General features: G+C 40.7%; 2 protein-coding genes across 4 annotated transcripts; one reads left to right on the top strand and one right to left on the bottom strand.

The window, feature by feature from the left end:
* Positions 1–133: 133 nt before the first annotated feature.
* LOC133863336 (uncharacterized) lies at positions 134–17069 on the bottom strand. Of its 2 annotated transcripts, XM_062299283.1 has the most exons (10): positions 16673–17069; positions 16167–16236; positions 3674–3798; positions 3260–3368; positions 3102–3165; positions 2958–3013; positions 2445–2552; positions 1511–1660; positions 786–956; positions 134–661 (listed from the first exon to the last, which is right to left on the bottom strand). In XM_062299283.1, the coding sequence occupies exons 1-10, from the start codon at positions 16918–16920 to the stop codon at positions 428–430; spliced, it is 1335 nt and encodes a 444-aa protein (XP_062155267.1). In that variant the 5' UTR covers positions 16921–17069; the 3' UTR covers positions 134–427. The 2 variants fall into 2 exon arrangements, with proteins under 2 accessions (XP_062155267.1, XP_062155272.1); XM_062299288.1 differs by lacking the exon at positions 1511–1660.
* Positions 17070–17222: 153 nt separating this feature from the next.
* LOC133858505 (probable glycosyltransferase At3g07620) lies at positions 17223–20857 on the top strand. 2 transcript variants are annotated; one of them, XM_062293980.1, is made up of 3 exons: positions 17223–17591; positions 17775–18195; positions 20082–20857. In XM_062293980.1, exons 1-3 carry the CDS (start codon positions 17297–17299, stop codon positions 20566–20568), a joined length of 1203 nt encoding a protein of 400 aa, XP_062149964.1. In that variant the 5' UTR covers positions 17223–17296; the 3' UTR covers positions 20569–20857. The 2 variants fall into 2 exon arrangements, with proteins under 2 accessions (XP_062149964.1, XP_062149963.1); XM_062293979.1 differs by having other exon boundaries at positions 17223–18195.
* The last annotated feature ends 88 nt before the right edge of the window (positions 20858–20945 follow it).

Genomic DNA, 20945 nt, shown 5'->3' with positions numbered 1-20945 from the left:
AGACTGCCCGAAGGATTGTAGCCTGACCGGGAATAGACCCACGCCATAAATGGTAGGAATGACTGAACGAGATATGAGCTCATTATTCCTACCATTGTAGATTTATATCTGACTCCGCAGGAAATATACCCGATGCTATCTAAAATGTTCCAGGGTAACTATATATAACGCATATACAGAGTATACAGTATGTTTTTGTCACAACCAGCGAAAATACATGTACAGTAACTTCAGATGCGTAGAATCCATGTTTACACCTATCATTGGACAAAGTTGGACATTCCATATGACATAAGATGAAGAAGAAAAAAAATGCGCAAGACTATGGCTATAAATCCATAGCGATTCTTTATCACCTTAATTGCCCTAAACTTGGCTCGGAACAAAGTATTTGTTTCTTTGCTCTTTGCTAGGTCTTGCAAAGTCATCATGGCCTCAAAAGTTTTGGACCTGTGTTGGAAGCTATCCAAGACGTGATCGCATCTACAAGCAGGTCTACGTCCTTTGATATTTCTGCACGAAGGATTCTCGAGTCTACACCTAGGGTGCTACCCACTTCTTTGGCTACCGTCTCCCATGGTGTCCCCACAGTCAGATTTGTCAGAAGCTCGCTTCCACGGTTAACTGCATCAGCCATTGCTGGTGGGACATCTGGGAGAGCCTAAAAAATCAACAGACAATTTAAGTAGCTCGTCTCTTTCTGAATATGCAAGCTAATAGATTTCCTTGAGTGTGTAATTCAGAGTCATGGAAGTGCGTGCAACTAGATATTAGGTAAGACGTACCTGTTGCAAAGGAAGCCCGTGATCTCCAGGCAACATGCGTATAGACATGTCCAGCATTGAACTGATGGCTGAATCTGAACTAAGCACCTGTGCTAGCATTGAAGTTTCATCAATTGAATCATCCTTGAACTTTATGAGGAGATTCCTGGAAATGCCGTAGTATGACTTTATCTGAAGAAACGTGAAACATCATTATATAGGGCGACCCAAAAAGAAGTTTCCAAAAAGAATTTTGCAGTGCAGAATGGAGTTGCAAGTTTATGTAATTTGCAAGCTCTGGAAATATATTCAATATCTCAAAGACCCTCCCAACCAAACTACTGCTAACATGCCCTGCAAATAGCAGCATGTCATGACAAGTTTTCCCAAGAACTCAGCCCATCCAAAGCACATATCCATAACATAAGTGCCATACCCAGGTCATAACTACTACCGCATACCATGCCATACATCAAGCACAATTACTATCATTTACCATAGGTGCCTATTGGGGCATGAACAGTTGTCATGTATGCCACTACAATTTTGTACCGCCATTTAAAAAGGATAAATAATTATTCTAGTTCTTGAAGACTTAGAAGAGCTTCAGGAAGGCTCTTTCACAAATCAATTACATGTCAACCAATGGTCAAGAACTATGCAATCATAAAGGATACAAACAGACATTCATGAATACCTAACTAAAATTGAACTGAAATGTGTTACTGGTTTATGGTTTCACATACAAGTCGTCGAGTTTCTTCAGGTTTTGGAGTAAAATCTTCTCTTCCCTTAACTAAGTCCATGTACAGGGGAGGAAGTTGCTCAACTAAAGGAAGAACTTGCTTCATAATGGGGGGGCTAAGGTTTTCTAACTGCTTCAATGTCATTTCTGCCTGCAAGTATTCATAGAAATGAGATCAGTCATCTTTCTAGGAATCATTAATGCCATACAATGAAATAACTGTTGACGCTTCCGCATATTCCTATACGTCTTTCTCATATGCTATTAGGAGTGCCAAAAGACACTTCTTAAGAGAACATACATACACAAATATGTGCACAGACAGAGAGATGCACACAGACATATAGGAAAGCCAAATATATTTACAATGAGCATCCATTGTAAAATATAAGTAGACCAAACTCAATTATGACGAAGGATAAACATATCTACCATATGTGCTGCCACCTCGGACTTAAGTTAAAAAGAAAATTTTAAAAACAGAAGAAACTTTATAAAGAACTACGGATTTGAGTGAGGTAGGACGCAAAGAGTTGACTACAGGAAGAAATGGCAGCTTGGAAAGTTAGGCTACCAATTGTATAAAGCAGAAGAATACTAGGAGGAAAGCGAAGAACAGTAGGGATGGTGTTTGAAAAGAGAGAAACAGATGAGAAACGCACCTTAACCTAGAATGGAGTACAGTCAAATCAGAGAAGAAAGTGTCTCAAGAATCTAACCATATTTAAATTTTCCTACACTTGAACTTGTACCTCAATAATGTAATGATGCTTAAGGTCTCCTTCCTTACATTTAATAAGAATGGATATGCTGTATTTTCCTATATGTGAAGAGATGATGATAATAATAGAACTGAAATGCAAGCCGTAAGAAGCTTGCTTTGAAAATAATACTTCAGATAAATTACAAAGTGATGTTGGGACTTGGATACTCACCCCAAGACGGATTGTTGGTGATGATGCAATTTGTGATAAAAGTGGTCCAATGCTTTGGGCCATTGGGACAAGAACAGGTGAGAACAAAGGGATAGCTAAGCTTGCCTCCTGTGAAATCAACAGAGAAATTTTCATCAGTTTCAAGTGATTTATATCTGTCGTGAACAGCAGTCTAGAAAAGGTAAGATTTGTAGAATTCAACTGGTTTACTGCCAAAAAAAGAGAATTGAAGAGGAAAAAGAAAAGAGACAAGAATCTAGTCTTGACCATGGTCAACTTGTCTATGTAGGAAAAGTAAAGAAAATGAAGGGGAAGAGGAAGGTTGTCTCAACCTTTCTCTTCTAAAAGTAGTCACATCTTGTTTAGATATGCTGCTCTCTAAATTTTCTCTCCAAATTACATCATTTGTCAGGTGAACCTTTTTGTTGGTCCAAAGGGAGAAGTTTGCCTCTAAACATCACACCTCTTTCCTCTTCTTAGACATGCATACTTAAGAATTCAGAGGTCAAATACCTTGTTGTTGAATGCCATTAATACATTGCCACTTCTTTGAACAGCATATCTTGATCCTGATCAACAATTAAGTAACCAATCTTATGAATTGCTGCGACCAAACCATTTGTACCCTTAGAAGCAAAGAGGAAGATTTTGTAATACCAATCAAAAGGTGGATGACAGATCCCAAAGAATGTCCAATACCAAAAGTAGGGAGATCTTGTATCTGCAAAATTCAGGCATTAGGATTTTCTTTTCTTCTTTCTTTTTAAATGCAACTTAAAGAAATACTAGTTCTGCAAATAACAATTAAAACTCACTGTTTCTTGTAGAAACCGATAACACCTATCAAATTTGAACTGGACCTCATCTGCAATAAAGAAGTGATCAAATCCACTAGCATATGGAGTTGCAATCACCAATATGCCCCTACATCACAAAAAGAGGCTTTTTGATTAATAGACATTCTACAAGAATCCACAGATAACCCAGAAAAAAAGGGCGCTATATGAGTAGACTGTAAAAGTTGTGAGCCTAAGAGAGAGATTCCAGCATGGTATCGAATTTTCATCTCACGAAATATAAAATTTTAGATAATCTATCATAGAATAAATATAAAACTTAAAAAAAAAAAAAAAATATCTGCATGCAGCAGCACCACAAAATCTTTCAAAGCACATGATGCTGACCAAAGCGTTTCATTATATTTTTAGTGTCCAAATATCATGACTCACTTTTCTGAAAGGCGCTCAAGGAACAAACGGTAAGTAAGCTGAGGAGCAGCTCCAACAAATATGCCGCCAACAAAATGTACGACTGACTTAGGTTTTGAGCTTCTTGGTTTGAGAACCCATGCTCCCTGAGATAAAACAATGGCAGATCTTTAATAATGCAACAGTGACTATCTCTTCAGAAAAGGATATAAGAAAGGAGAAAACAAAACTGCTTATTTGAGCTGGTATCAAATATATGCTACACTATTGGTCCTAGAGTTTGTACTACAGAAAGATGAGTAATTCTAGAAGTTCCTCTTAAGTCACTTCAAAAATGAGATTGCTTTTAAAATTACTATATTATCAAAATTTAATAGTGATCAATCACAAGTCCAGTGATGATTTTAAAAGCCACTTCATTATTGGGGGGATACAAGAGAGACTTCTAGCATTACTCCAGAAAGAAAAAGAAAAAGAAAAAGAAAATTGATGTGAACCAACTAATACATAACATAGCAAAATGATAGATGGGCTTGTTTGATGGAGCCGTGACCTCCAATGACTATTTTGAGAAAGTCGTGATCTCTTAAACATAGTAAACTGTATTATTCCAAACAATAATCATCATGCATACTTCTTCATTAGTAATCCCCCTTTACATAGATGAGCAATATTGACCGGTTACAAAGATAACTAGTACTCAAAATAGGGCTCTTAAACTTTCTAATTGACTGACTAGGATTAAGACCGATTTCTAAACTAGGACTCTAACTCTACTAAAAAGAATCAGAATCAAACTCTTTATTAGAGATTTATTTCTTATTGGACTCTAAATATCAAATAATTATGATCACATCATTCCCTTCCCCTAACAATTTCCTTGCCCCAAAGGAAAAAGTCTAAAAACTACTCTTGAAATCCCTTAAAACCCTTCTAAAAATATCACTTAACAATTATGAAAATAGCAATATTAAAAACTCAACCAAGGCTTTGCCGGCTTCACTCAACAGGATGGTGACTAACCACTTATGAGCTCTAGCGATAAAACCCCAAACACAAAGACATGGTTTTCTTATCAACAATTCCATGCATAAAATATTAAGGAGCCAAATACCCGATTGTGCCCTCAATGGGAAAGACAAAGATGTTGGAGAACATAATGCATATCACGTGGCCAGTGGGTGGCGATATGCTATTTCTCTTTTAAGTCTTTGGCCAACTTCTTCTTTTATTTCCTCTATTCCTGATCCAAGCAAAAACATGTCCCTTCTTTTTTTTTTTTTTTTTTTTAAATTTCTAAGAGCATGACGGCTCAGCTGCGATGCAGTAACCATTGGGTGCGGGGTGGCTTGCGACGGTGGAAGAATTGCCAGTGAGAAGTTTGCAGCGGCGCGATGGTTAACAACATGTCTAGAAGCTTGGGTCTGGTGATTTCTGGATTTGCGGCTGGGGTGGGCTGATCTGCGGCCAGTCGAAGATGGTTTGGTAGGACACCGGCGTTAATGGATTTTTGTTTCTTCCTCTTTTTTGAGACAGTAGCAGCATGTTGAGGTGGGAGTTTTAAAAGGTTAAAATTTGTCGGTTGTGTGTTGTTGCACCGTGGTGGCACGTTGGGTTGGGTTTTTTGGGTAAATTGATGGCACGCATCGCTCATATAGTCATATGCTCCACGACAGTGCGTATCTCGTGTAGAAGCTCAAGGATTCTATCATAACGTTGTTGTTGGGCAGTCATGGATTGGTGATTGCGCCTGGCTCGGATACCAATTTATGCGAATCAACTAATAAAAACACAGGAAAATGATAGACGAGCTCGTTCGAGAGAGCCGTAACCTTCAATGGCAATTTCGAGAGAGCCGTGACCTCCAATGGCTGTGTTGTGGACTCAATTGGGCAATTGGGGAATTAGGGTTATTGCAATTGGGAATTTAGGGTTATAGTAATTGGGGATTTGGTTGTTTATTGCAATTAGGGATTTGAGGGTATTTTGGAAGTGGTGTGGAAGAGTATTCTAGAACTCTGCGTTTTAGCCTTGGTGGTTGTCGTTTTGCTTTCCTTTATTTCAGCTAGTTTGTTTTGGGTTGTTGCATTTACTCGCTTGAGGGAAATATTCTGCAGGTAAGGGAATATATGAGCTGGCCATTTGGTTAGATCTAGTACCCGAATGGTAAGTCTATAAATAGTAGACGTCAGTAGTCAGTGAGGTAAGAAAGAAATCCTATAGTCCTTGCTTGTATCCAGGAGACCGAGCTTCTTTAAATGCTATTTTATCCAATATCCAGTACTATTCCGCAAAAGCCTTAGTCAACTTTTTTTTTTCATTATTCCATAAAAACTCCTTGCGCACTCTACATTTGGTATCAGAGCCATTTTGGTTCTTCTTCCTGCTACCTTCATTTGCAGTGGCCGACAGAACCCGTCTCCACCAGCTTGCCGACTCAGTTAAGGAATGTCAAGATGCCATTACCCGCCAACACACTCACAATACCTCTATCTAGACCCAGCTCACGGAGGTCACCGACATGCTCGGCACCCTGCTCACTAACCGTCCAACCCCGGAAAATCCACCCTTCGACGGTTTTGACGACCGCTGTCAAAAAATGACGGGATGAATGTGATGACCGGGAGGCTCGTCGCCTGGTTCGGGATGAGGAGGACCTTCAATGCATTCTTCAACTATTACCAGACGCCCCTGTATCAACGCGTTCGCATGGCTTCCTTCCACATGGAGGGCAAGGCGTTGGTCTGGTTTCAAGACGCCGATGAAGCGGGTCAGTTTTCGACATGGGAGGCTTTTTTACAAGCCCTTCTCACTCGCTTTGGCCCCGTCTACGACGACCCTATGGAGTCGCTTATGAAACTCCGACAGACGGCTATTGTGACTGAGTATACCACCCAGTTCGAATCTCTTTCAAATAATCTCCGTGGTATCTCAGATAAGAATCGACTGAGTTATTTCCTCAGCGGGTTGAAAACGACATCCGTCTTCCTCTTCGGATGTTGAATCCCATCACCTTGGCACCTGCTTTTGGTCTCGCCAAACTCCAGGAGGAATATATCCTCAGCACCTGCCGTTCTCTTCGCTCCCCATCCCCATCTTACTCTTACTGTAAACAGCTACCTTGGACTGCCCTTGGGGGTTCTTCCTCCTCCCCATCCTCTTCACTGCCCTTGCAACGGTCCCCTTCTATCGTCCCAATTCAGAAATTATCTCCTGCTCAGATGAAGGGATGCCGGGATAAGGGACTTTGCTATAAGTGTGATGAGAAGTGGAATCCAGCCCACAAATGTAAGTCCCCGAAGCTTTTTCTCATGCATGGTTGTGATGTTTTTTTGGATGAGAAATTGGAGGAGGTTTTCTGTGATGATTCGGTGGATGGTGGCGATCCTCAAGTTGATCCTATTGTCATTGAGGTTCCGGATCCGGAGATCTCTCTGCATGCAATTGCTGGTTCTATTAATCCCAAAACCATGCACCTGTTTGGGATGCTTCGAACACACAAGGTGGTGGTCCTTTTGGATACCGGCAGTACCCATAATTTCCTTGACCCGGTTGTGTTGAGCAAAGTTCCCTTGCGGGTTAATTCGGGTGTTCAGTTGTAGGTCAGGGTGGCTAATGGTGCGACTGTGTTGAGTGAAGGCCTCTGTTCTGCGGTTTCTCTTAAACTCCAGGGTTAGCTATTTACCATGGATTTTTACCTCCTTCCATTGGGTGGCTGTGACGTGGTTTTAGGTGTTGATTGGTTGCGCACCTTGGGTCCTGTCTTGTGGGACTTCCAGTCATTGACCATGGTGTTTGGTCAAGGGTCCACTCGAATGCTTCTTCAAGGGTTGACTCCCTCAGGTTTTACTTTGGAGGATGGCACTTGCTTCCTTCGATCTTTCCCTTTGGGCAACAAGGGTTTTTTTCCTTCAACTGGGTCCCCCCATCCACTCTTGGTTTGGCTCCTGCCTCTATGGCCGCACCCCTCTAGGGTCTTCTGCGGTCCTTTGGGTCCATTTTTGCCGAGCCTAAAGGTCTGCCACCTCCCAGGTCCCATGACCATCAGATTATACTTCATGACACTCAACCCGCCAGTGTTCGGCCTTATCGATATCCGTATTTTCAGAAAACAGAAATCGAGAAGATTGTGAAGGAACTTCTGGATTTTGGGGTCATCCAGCCGAGTCTTAGCCCCTTTTACTATCTCCGATCTTAATTGTTTGGAAAGCTGATGGGAGTTGGCGATTATGTGTCGACTACAGGGCTTTGAACTAAGCTATTGTGAAGGATAAGTACCCGATACCTGTAATTGACGAGCTCCTCGACGAATTGTTTGGTGCTCATATTTTCTCAAAGTTGGACCTCCGATCTGGGTACCACCAGATCCGTGTTCGTCTTGAAGATGTGCAAAAGATTGCCTTCTGCACCCACGAAGGTCATTACGAATTCCTCGTAATGCCCTTCGAATTGACGAACGCACCTTCCACTTTTCAGGGGCTTATGAATGATCTTTTTCGACTGTTTCTTTGTCGATTTGTGCTGGTATTCTTTGACGACATTTTTGTTTACAGCAACAATTTATCTGACCATTTGCTTCACTTACTGCAGGTCTTGGAGGTCCTTCAGTCCAATCAGCTTTACGCTAAACGTTCCAAATGCCAGTTCGGTGTTCCGGAGATTGAATATCTCGGTCATCTCATTTCTTGCCATGGGGTATGAGCTGATCCATCCAAGCTAGCTTCCATGGGTAATTGGCTGGTTCCTCACAACATTAAATCCTTACGGGGATTCTTGGGCCTCACCGGTTATTACTAGAAATTTATTCAAGGCTACGATACTCTTGCCGCCCCCTTGACTGCTATTTTGCAGAAGAATACTTTCTCTTAGACGCCATCTGCTACCGAGGCTTTTACTAGACTCAAAGCTGCCGTTACAAGCCCTTCGGTATTGCGCCTTCTTGATTTCACTCAGGACTTGTCATTGAATGCGACGACAGTGGCTTGGGCCTAGGGGCCGTGTTGATGCAAGACGGGCACCCCATTGCTTTCTTTAGCCAAGCTCTGAAGGGTCGAGCCTTGTTGCTTTCCACCTACGACAAAGAGCTCCTCTCCCTTGTTTCAACAGTACAGAAGTGGCGTCCATACTTGTTGGGCCGCCCCTTCAAAGCCCGAACCGATCAGCAGGCTTTGAAGTACCTTTTGGAGCAGAGGGCTGCCACTGTCCCTCAGCAATGATGGATCTCAAAGCTCATGGGGTATGACTTCATTATCGAGTATAAAAGGGCACTGAGAACAAGGTTGCCGACGCCTTATCTCGGCAATTTGATACTTTTTCTACCTCTACTGAGCTCTCCATCTCCCTCATTTCCTTTTCGACCCCTACTTGGGTTGCGGATTTAACGGCATCCTATGCTCATGACCCGGAGACTCAGTCCATTTTGCTGACCCTCCAGCAAAATCAACCTGGTTCAAAGGGTTTTTCCTTGCAACGGGGGCTGTTGCTTAAGAAGGGTTGCTTGTGGTTGATCAAGCATTCTCCCTTCCAACTCCAAGTTCTGGAGTTCATTCACTCAAACCCCACAGCAGGCCATTCCGGCTATCACAAGACTTTGCAATGTGCTAAGATTGATTTTATTTGGAAAGGTATGCATCAGGACATCAAAAAGTTTGTCAGGGAGTGTGCTGTTTGTCAGGTATCCAAACTGGATACCATCCATCCCCCGGGCCTCCTGCAACCTCTCCCCATCCCCAGTTGAGTATGGTCGAATATCTCGATGGATTTTATTGAGGGGTTGCCTTCCTCTCATGGTTTCTCGATTTTTATGGTCGTGGTTGTCGTTTTGCTTTCCTTTATTCAACCAGAGCCTATGGCTATTTTGGATCGCCGATCAAGGCCTTTGAACAACAGGGCTTTCACTGAAGTGTTGGTGCATTGGACTGGATAGACTCCGGAAGATGCTACTTGGGAGGTTTTTCACAAGTTAACTCAAGCCTACCCGCACCTTGTGGGCAAGGTGCTTTAAAAGAGGGGAGTATTGTGACAGACCAGTCTTAGAGGTATACGTGGCTGTAAGTAGTGTTAACATGTGGAAGTTAGCTCGAGAAGTAGATCATCACACATGGTGAAGCTGTTGCAGGTTGACAGCTGAGAGGCGGTTGTAAGCAGTTAATCATTTTAGTAGTTATGTTAGTTGTTTCTTTACTTGTACAAAAGAGAGGGAAAGATGTAGAGGGAAGGTATTCTGTTTATAATTCGTTCCTAGTGAACTTTGGAGGTTCTTGGCACCTCGAATGCCAAGGGAGGAGAGTAGCCTTCTCGAACATGCCATTTCTTTCAATAAAATTCCTATCTTTCTCTTCAATTCTTCTTCTTTTACCTTGAAATTTCTTCATTTTCTCTGTTGAATTCTTAACAAAACTTCAGTTCTGTTACAAGTTGTATCAAAGCCACAATTCTTTCTATTCTTCCTTTTCTTCTTTGATTCGTCTTTTTAATTCATGAGAACACGTTCGATGGCAGATAACGAACCGAATGTTCTTGAGCTTCAGCGAGCCATGGCCAGTATGCAGGTAGCAGTTGCTTCGATGGAGGAGAGGCTCCAGGAGTAGAATCAGTAACTTCAGGAGCGGTTGTTGAAAAAGATGCAGGAGATGCTGAACGGGGTGACAAAAAATAAGAATCATAAGGATCAGTCTGTGGGTACTTCTTACACCAATATTGGCGATCAATTTGGTTCGGAGGGTGACTCTATCAGGCCGCGATCTCTAAAGTTGGATTTTTCGAGATTTGACGGTGAAGATCCAGATGGGTGGTGTTATAAAGCAACCTAATTTTTTGAGAACTATGCTATGCCCGATCATCAGAAGTTCAATCTTGCAGCCTTTCACATGTAAGGTAAAGCTCTGATTTGGTTTCAAGAACTTCGTAGTACTAATAATCTCAATAGTTGGATTGAGTTTACAAAGGCTATTAGAGTTCGTTTTGGAAACGGATCCTATGATGACCCTATGGAAACTCCGTCTCAGCTCCATCAATCAGGGGTGTTAGAAGAGTATAAGAGTCAATTTGAAGTTTTGGCTAATAGGGTACATGATTTGCCTGAACACCATAAATTGAGCTGTTTTTTTGGGGGTCTTAAGCCTGAAATTCGCTTTCTTGTTAGGATGTTTAATCCTAAGACTCTGGTAGAAGCGTATTCTTTAGCGAAAATTCAGGAAGAGAATATCCTGAATAATAATAAAGGCATTCGACCTTGGATTTCAAATCAATTTAGGTGTAACAAGGTTGGAGGTTCTGCTGAATTTACAGTAGGGGGTAATAAGGGAGTTGGTTTTGTTGCTAATAAAAATCAAGTGCAGCATAGTTCCCAGCAGTTTCAGCCTAGTTCTTCTTTTCAGAAAAGTAGTGCTGGTAACTCAGATAGAGCACTAGTTCCTGTCCAGAAAATAACTAAGGCTCAAATGGATGAACGAAGGAAGAAGGATTTGTGTTATTCTTGTGACTCTAAATGGACTAGAGGGCACGTTTGTGCAGCTCCAAAACTCTTTATGATTGAGGAGGTAGAGGTAGTTGCCGAGGAGGATATGGTAGAAGAATTTGAGGATTGTAGGGTTGAGGATTCCCCTGAGATTTATCTTAATGCAATTACCGGCACTCCTAATCCTAGAACTATGCGGTTGCTAGGAGTTTTGAAGGGACATTAGGTTGTCATTCTTATAGACTTGGGAAGCACCCATAATTTGGTGGATGCCCATCTGGCAAAAATATTAGGTATTCAGGTGCAGCATGGCAGGACCAATAAGGTGAAGGTAGCAAATGGTCAGGAAGTTTTAAGCCCTGGCAGAAGCAAGGCTTTGCCTTTAAAAATTCAGAAAGCTCTTTTCCAGATTGAGTTTTATGTCCTTTAGCCGGATGTGATATTGTCCATGGCATTCAATGGTTGAGAGTTTTAGGTCCTATTCTCTGGGATTTTCAGCAGCTCATCATGAAGTTTCAGTTTGGCCAGGGTGAATATATGCTGCAAGGGTTGTTACAAGGGCCACAGTTGAGTTTCGAAGATGCAGCTGGGTTCAAATTCTCTAACAAGAGACATAAGGGGGTTTTGTTACAGCTACTGGCGCATACTGAGGTTATGTCCAATGAGTTACAAAAAGGTTCACGTGACACCCTACTGGATAGTTTGCTTCTAGAGTATCAAGATGTCTTTGCAGAACCTAAGGATCTTCCTCCTCGCAGAAGCCATGATCATGCTATTCCACTAGTAGAAGGTGCTGGTCCTGCGTCAGTTCGGCCTTATCGTTATCCTTTTTACCAAAAGGGAGAAATCGAAAAAATTGTGAAAGACTTGTTGGGTTCTGGTGTTATTCGCCACAGCACTAGCCCGTTTTCTTCACCTGTGCTTTTAGTTCGGAAAGCTGACAGCACATGGCGGATGTGCATGGACTATAGGTCCTTGAATAATGTCACGGTGAAAGACAAGTTCCCAATATCTGTGGTTGACGAGTTGCTGGATGAACTCTGTGGCACGAAGATTTTCAGTAAGCTGGATTTGAGGTTTAGATACCACCAGATTGGGGTGGTTGAACAAGATATTCCTAAGACTGCATTTCGTACTCATGAGGGTCACCATGAATTTTTAGTGATGCCTTTTGGTTTAACGAATGCTCCTGCAACTTTTCAGAGTTTGATGAACCACGTTTTCAGACCTTATCTCCGCCGGTTTATATTAGTTTTCTTTGATGACATTCTGGTATTTAGTTCATCTCCAGAAAGTCATAAAGAACATCTTAGGATCACTCTTGATATCCTGAGGACTAATCAGTTTTTTGCAAAAAGATCCAAACGTCGGTTTGGCTGCACAGAGGTGGAATATTTAGGCCATATTATTTCTGCAGATGGTGTTTCTGCTGATCCAAGAAAGATAAAAGCTATGGGGGATTGGCCATTTCCTACCACTATCAAAGCTTTGAGGGGGTTTTTGGGCTTGACAGGACATTATTGTAAGTTTATCCATGCTTATGGATCTATTGCTGCTCCTCTTACTTCCATGTTCAAGAAAAATGCATTTAGTTGCTCTCCGGAAGCTAAAGAAGCCTTTCTAAAGTTGAAGGCAGCAGTAAGTCAAGCTTCTGTTTTAGCTTTACCAGACTTTGAGAAACCTTTTCTCATTGAATGTGACGCTAGTGGATTGGGGATAGGAGCTGTGTTGATGCAAAGTAACTGGCCTAGTGCATTTTTAAGTAAAGCCTTGAAAGGTAGAGCTTTGCATATGTCCACATACGAAAAGGAGTTATTTGCTCTTGTCACTGCAGTGCAAAAGTGGAGACCTTACCTTTTAGGCCAGCCTTTTGTTGTGAAGACTGATCAACAGAGTTTGAAATACCTTCTAGAGCAGAAAGTGGGCACTTCTTTTCAGCAGAAATAGTTAACTAAGTTGCTGGGATTTGATTTTCGAGTGGAGTACAAAAAAGGGGTGGATAACAAGGTCGCGAATGCTTTGTCTAGAAGGGAAGGTTGGGAGAATAAAGCTGCATTATCTTCCGTTTCACTTCCAGTTGCTGATTGGATGGAGAATTTAAAATTTCAATATCATGATGATCCAGACCTTATGAAATTGATTCAGTAGTGGAATTCTAATAAGCTGGACCATCAAAAGTATTCTATGAGGCAGGGTCTGTTATTATACAAAAACAGAATCCATATTGGAGGAGCTCTTCAGTTGCAGCAATAGGTTCTACAGTATGTGCATTGTGATCTAGCTGCAGGTCATTTGAGCTATGAGAGGACCATGCAGAGGGCCCGAAGAGATTTTTATTGGCGTGGTATGAAGCAGAGTACTAAGAAATTCATTCGGGAATGCCTTGTTTGTCAGCAAAACAAACAGAAGAATACTTCTCCTGCTGTTTTGCTGCAACCTCTTCCAATTTCTAATCGGATTTGGTCGGATATTTCTCTTGATTTTGTTGAGGGTTTACCCCTTTCAAATGGCCATTTGGTGATTTTGGTAGTAGTGGATAGATTATCCAAGTATGCCCATTTTATATCTTTAGCTCATCCTTCTACAGCAGTGAAAGTAGCTCAGTTATTCATTGCTAATATCCTTAAGTTACATGGGCTGCCCACCTCCATTGTATCTGATAGGGATCTGACTTTTACAAGTCATTTTTGGAAGGAATTGTTTAAGCAACAGGGTACAACTTTGAAGATGAGTTCCAGTTATCATCCTCAAACAGATGGTCAATCGGAAGTGGTTAATAAGTGTCTGGAGAATTATCTCCGTTGCTTTACTCAGGACAGGTTTAAACAGTGGCTGCTGTGGTTACCTTGGGCAGAATTTTGGTATAATACAACATGGCACTCTTCTATCAAAATGACTACTTATGAGGCAGTCTATGGCCAGCCTCCTCCAAAACTTCTGTCCTATGTTCCTGGTACTACGAGCGTGGCTGCAGTTGATGAGTTACTTCGCACCAGAGAATAGATTTTGGCCTTGTTGCAGCAGAATATACAGCAAGCTCAGCAAAGGATGAAGAAATTTGCTGACCTGAGACGAAGTGAGAGGACTTTGGAGGTGAATCAACAGGTTTTTTTGAGGCTTCAGCCCTATCGACAAACCTCAGTAGCCACTAGACGAGTTTGAAGTTAGCTCTGAGGTTCTATGGGCCTTTTACAGTCTTAAGAAGAGTAGGAGCTGTAGCATATGAGTTGGATTTGCCTGCCACTTCTAGAATACATCCTGTATTCCATATCTCTCAGCTTAAGCCTATGTTGGGAGTTAATACCTCTCCTATACCTGTGCTACTGCCTGTCAATTTGGAGGGAATTATTCAACCAGAGCCTATGGCTATTTTGGATCGCCGATCAAGGCCTTTGAACAACAGGGCTTTCACTGAATTGTTGGTGCATTGGATTGGACAGACTCCGGAAGATGCTACTTGGGAGGATTTTCATAAGTTAACTCAAGCCTACACGCACCTTGTGGGCAAGGTGCTTTAAAAGAGGGGAGTATTGTGATAGACCAGTCTTAGAGGTATACGTGGCTGTAAGTAGTGTTAACATGTGGAAGTTAGCTCGAGAAGTAGATCATCACAAGTGGTGAAACTGTTGCGGGTTGACAGCTGAGAGGCGGTTGTAAGCAGTTAGTCGTTTTAGAAGTTATGTTAGTTGTTTCTTTACTTATACAAAAGAGAGGGAAAGATGTAGAGGGAAGGTATTCTGTTTGTAATTCGTTCCTAGTGAACTTTGGAGGTTCTTGGCACCTCGAATGCCAAGGGAGGAGAATAGCCTTCTCGAATAGGCCATTTCTTTCAATAAAATTCCTATCTTTCTCATCAATTCTTCTTCTTTTACATTGAAATTTCTTCCTTTTCTCTGTTGAATTCTTAACAGAACTGAAGTTCTGTTACACAATTACTTGCTCGAGGGAAATATTTGCAGGTAAGGGAATATATGAACTGGCCATTCGGTTCGAACTAGTACCCGAATGGTAAGCCTATAAATAGTAGGCGTCAGTAGTCAGTGAGGTAAGAAAGAAATCCTATAGTCCTTGCTTGTATCCAGGAGATCGAGCTTCTCTAAATGCTCTTTTATTCAATATCCAGTACTATTCAGCAAAAGCCTTAGTCAACTTTCCATTTTTATTTCATTGTTCCATAAAAACTCTTTGCGCACTCTACAGGCTACTTCGAGAGAGCCGTGATCTCCTAAACACAATAAATGTATTATACCAAATAATAATCGTCATGCATACTTCTTCATTAATAATCTCCCTTTAAATAGAAAAGCAATATTGATCGATTACAAAAATAACTAGTAATCAAAATACGACTCTTAAGCTATCTAACTGACTGACTGGGATTAAGACTGACTTTATTAATTCTAAACTAGGACTCTTAACTCTACTAAGAAGAATCGGAATCAAACTCTTTATTAGAGATTTATTCCTTATTGGACTATAAATACCAAATAATTATGATCACATCAGAGTCATTACAAGCGTTTCCATATATGATATTCAAGATGCATTAACTCTTTAAATTTCAACTCAACCAAACTCAATTTGATTCAATTGAGACGAACTCTTTTTGAGACAAAGAAACTGACAACGATTGTGGCAAAGTTCCCATCTTGAACTGATTATAGCACAATCTTTGAATAGAAAGGAATTGATATTGTTGTAGTCTGTTTTTGCATTGCATAGTATAGATGGGAAATCTTCTAAATCCATTTGCGCACAGAAAAAAAAATTCATATAGAGTTCGCAATTCAATTCAAACATTCCAACATAACGTGTTCTTTAATTCAATAAAACAATGAAACTTATGCAAAACCGGTAGATTTAGCTTCAAGAATAAACAAGCGAATGGGCGTAACGAAACAAGGATAAGGTAATAATCACCATCCATTTTTCATAACTGGCAATTCTTTCAGCAAGGTATCACCAATGCTAACATGAAAATCAGTTTACCATTTGCTACACATGAATCAAACTAAAATCCATATGATACTTTGCAAAAACTAAATCAGACAACACCTCAACTTCCCTCCATTCACTCGAACCACCCCAAGCATCTTGTGATTGCTTTACAGTCTCAGTAAGTAATCTGCAAATACAGAAAGAAAAACGATTATTTCCAATTAGCACTTCTGATACGAAATATATCTGTTTACGTCCATACATATGTACGTTATGCGTATATATGCAACTACTAGATAGCTATGATATGCACAAACGGTTGGATAGATCAGAAAAGCCCGTTTTCGACATGAATTAATTGGCGACTTACATATAGATATCAGCCTAAACTTGCTTATATTTTGTGCGTAGGTGCTGTCCATATGTTATTTCTTTTATTTTTTATTTTTTATTTTTTTTTCCCTTTTTGGTCGGACCATTTGGTTGAATTACGTAAACAGACTATCAAAATAATCGACGGTAATCATAAATAGAAACGTACATATGAATAATCGTATATGAAATAAGCGCACAGAGTAAGAGAGACAAAACAAAGAGGGGGAGGGCAAGGGCAAGGGCACGACCTCTCAATCTCCGAGTAAAGTTGAATTCCAGTTGATTCTGGTTGTTGTTTCTTTATGGAATCGTCAGAGTTGCAATAGATTCTGGTACGGCAGCGACGATTTCTAAAATTAACCGCCAAGTGAAGACGCCGATGATGGTTATCGGACAAGCCGTGGATGCGACTTTTTTGAGATTGAAAAATTAGCTTATTTGTTTCGTAATCATATAGTAGGGGATTGGGGTGCGATGTCCTTAGCCAAGCGGCCATCCCAGACTACCAGAGCGGAGTAAATTTCAAATAAAAAAAAGTACTGCCTCTCTCTCTGCCGCCCAAATTATGTCTATCTAGCGACAGACTGACAGTCTAACTCTCTCGCCCCTGGGCATCTTTTTTCTTTCTCTCTTCCGGCAAAATTACTAGCGCATTTTTTTTTTTTTTCCCAGCAAATATATATATATATATATAATATAATTAATATTTATGTTTGTTTGTGACTGTGCACACGTAACCCACTCCTAGTCAAAGTAGAACCGGTGAAGAAATTGGGATTGAAAACTCCAACAATTTACAGTGGGTAGTAAATACTTGGTGTAGATACCTGGGCAAGAGGGCAAGATTGAAGAAAGCATCCTCAGTTTTCAATATGCTCGTCTCTCCAGAACAAGTAGAGAGGAGGCACAAACAACCTTCCTCTTGTCCTCACGCTCTCCACCTACGCCTCTTGCTCCTAGGAGCGCTGATGGCGGCATTGATGGTTGCTATTGCCTCATTTTTCCGCGGCTCTGCCCACATTAATACCCTAAAGTTTGATATTGATTCGTCGGAAAGGAGCAGCAAATTCGTTATAGAGGAAAAGCCAGCCCCACCGCAATTCCCATTCCCCTCAAGTTTTAGCAGTGCAGATGCAGCACCTCCACCTTCAATAACCAAGACAATTGGTAATAAGGTAGACATAGAATCGGGTCCTTATCATAACTGGCAACTCTTTGCTCTAGATTTTCAGGAAATGAAGCGCAGTTTTAAGATTTATGTTTATTCTGATGCCTTCATGAACCAGTCCCATTCTCAGTCTTCTCCATTCTCTCCCATCTTCCTTCCGCACCCAAACCCATTCCATGCAGGACTAGGAAATTACTTCAGCGAACACATGTTTAAGGTGGCTCTTCTTCGAAGTTCCCTCATTACGCGCCATCCAGAGGAAGCCCATCTCTTTTTCTTGCCCTTTTCCATCAACCTTCTGCGGAATGACCCTCGTGTCCACTCCGAGGCATCCATCTCCGAATTTGTCACCCAATACACCACCAAGGTTCGCCGTGATTTCACATTCTGGAATTCCTCCGCCGGTTCTGACCACTTCTACGTATACTGTCATTCCGTTGGTCGAGAGGCCGCCTCTAGGCTTTATGATTTGCAAAACAATGCCATCCAGGTAACTTGCTCATCCAGCTACTTCCAGAGATACTATGTTTCCCACAAAGACGTGGGCTTCCCGCAGGTTTGGCCTCGCCCACATGAGAAAGCTCTTACTCCCCCGGATGCGAGGTACTCTTTCACTGCTATATTCTACTTGCTTTCATTGGGACTATGTCTTTTCTGTTCATTACATTATATGGGCAACTCAAACCATCAGCCATGCCACGACTATGCTTAGCTTCTTCTGATTATCACAAGTAGTGATTGGTGCACAACATTGTTGTCAACAATGTGACAACAATGTTGTGCAAAGATAATTTTTCGATTATCACAAAATGGGGACTCTGTCTTTTCTGTTCATTACTTCTGATTACGCAAAAAAATATGTAGTCCAGTTATTATTTTTTTTTTTAACGATCTAAATTGTCCCTAAAATTATTAAAAAAATAAAAATAATTGATTTTTTTTTTTAAAGGGGTGGGCCAGCCACCTTACTCATGAGCAGTGGTTTGGCCACCCCTTGGGGTGGCTGACGACTTTTTTTTTTTCAATTGTTTTTATTTTGAATATTTTTAAGGACAATTTAGATAGTTTAAATAAAAACTTCATGTGCACACAACTTTTATCGGCCGAAAGTGGTTAGGCCCTCTTTGAACCGAATTACCTAGCTTCGGGGAATTGTTTGACCACCCTCTTCATGGCCGTAGGGGTGGTTTGACTATTCTCAAAAATGATCTAGTGGTAGTTGACTCATTCTCTAACCTTTAAGGATGGTTTGACCACTCTTAAATTAGTTATGGGGTAGCCAAACCACCCCAAAGGGTTTTTTAGTTGTTTTTATTTATTTATTTATTTTTAATAATTTTAGGGTTAATTTAGATAGCTCAAGTAAAAATATTCATGTGCGAGTCATGTGTAAAAATTTTCCCTTTATTTTAATGCTAGATGCTATTGGATGATGTACTTTTTAACGGTTTGGTAGTCGGAGGAAATCATGTGTTACTTTTTTAAGTTTGGTAGTCTAAGTGTCAAAAAGATGATGGATTGGTACTTAGGCCACTAAATTTTAAAAAGTGATACTAAATCTCTCTAATTACCATATTGTTACAAGTTACATCATTTGCTAGCATGTGGTGTTAAAATGGACAAAATATGTCAGAAATGAGTTTTTTTTTTTTTTTACTTGAACTACCTAAGTATCCCTAAAAATTATGAAAATGAAAAAGGAAAATATGAAAGGGTGGCCAACTCAGTCATGAAGGAGTGGTTTGACCACCTTTTTTGACGAGTTTGAGGGTAGCCAAACCACTCCGGCAGCCTTTGTGTCAGTTGGCCACCCCTTTGACTAGTTCGATGGTGACCGAACTACTTACGCAACCTCTTGAGGTGGTTTGACCACCTTTTAGTTTTATTTTTATTTTTTATTTAATAGTTTTTAGCAATAATTTGGATAGTTTACATTTAAAAAAAAGTCACGTGTGGCATTTTTAGTATATTTTAATGTCACCTGCTAGTAAAGGGTGTAACTTATAAAGGAATGCGAGTTGAAAGGGGTTAAGTAATTTTTGAAAGTTTAGTTTTCTTTTTAAGTGCAGTAATTTGAGGGGAGGTTTACTGTTGTGTGACTTGTGTCCTTGCGGATGCCGGCTAGCCTAGCTGTTAAAAGGGCTATTAACCCTTTCTCTCCATTTTAATGATTTGGGTACCCAGGAAACCCATTCAAGAACAAGCAGTCAATCGCAACACTAAATTCCCTACAGTTGGTGTACAAATTGTGGATAGGGGTCACTACCAACTCAATTATCTGACTGATGACTCGGATCTACGTTTTACTGGATTATATCCAAAATTATTAAAATCATATAGATATTAGAACTCCTCTAGTAGCAGTATGAATTTCTAATCCTGTTTAAGCATATCAGGTTGTAGATTCATTGCAAATTCTAGATCAATTTGCTACAGGTATTTTTTGCGTGCTGTGACCAACAATTTTCTGCTGGTTTGTTGACATACAGACATAAACTTGTTTACTTTTCTGGACGTATCCAAAACTCTCGTATTCGCCAAGAGCTGATAGCTTTATGGGGAAATGATTCTTATATGGACGTTTTCTCTGGGAGTCCACCTTTCCCTTATGAAGAAGGGTTTAGGAGAAGCAAGTATTGCCTCCATGTTAAAGGTTATGAGGTGAACACTGCTAGGGTAAGTGATGCTATACATTATGGATGCATTCCTGTTATTATTTCAAACTACTATGAGCTTCCATTTGCTAATGTTTTGAACTGGAGCAAGTTTGCGGTTATCATCAACCAAGGAGAGATAGCTCTCACCAAAAAGAAACTGCTGTCAATAACAACGCGAAAGTACCTAAATATGTTCCGTAATCTGTGCCAAGTTCGGAAACATTTTTGTTGGCATAAAACACCAAGGGGCTTTGATTCCTTCCATATGACTGCTTACCAGTTGTGGCTGAGAAGAAACATAAATCGACTATCCCATTAATTCCCCTTGTTAGCTCAGGTGTTGATTTGCACTATAAATACTTAAAAGAGGGCCGTATGAAGTTTCACATTATAGCCGCATGCTGAAAACAGGTATTTTCTGCGTTTTCAATGGGCTCCATGCCGGTGGTTACATGAAGGGTCACGCAGTTCAGTATGCTCTGTTGGTCTCTGTATATCACTAGCGTAATACCCTGGTTAATACCTCATGTATCATGGGACGCATTACTTGAAAGATCTTTGATCTTGTTATTTTAGCCACCGATGGCACATTCAAGTACTTAATCATACGTCCTGTTTTTCTTTGATCATATTCAAGATCTTTGATCTTGTTATTTTATCATACGTCCTGTTTTTCTCACGCAAGACGTTTTCAAG

The sequence above is a fragment of the Alnus glutinosa genome, chromosome 1 (genome assembly GCF_958979055.1).
Source record: "Alnus glutinosa chromosome 1, dhAlnGlut1.1, whole genome shotgun sequence".
In the NCBI taxonomy this organism is placed as follows: Eukaryota; Viridiplantae; Streptophyta; class Magnoliopsida; order Fagales; family Betulaceae; genus Alnus; species Alnus glutinosa.
Note: the sequence above shows the minus strand (reverse complement) of the source record. Positions and strands in the feature narration are given on the sequence as shown.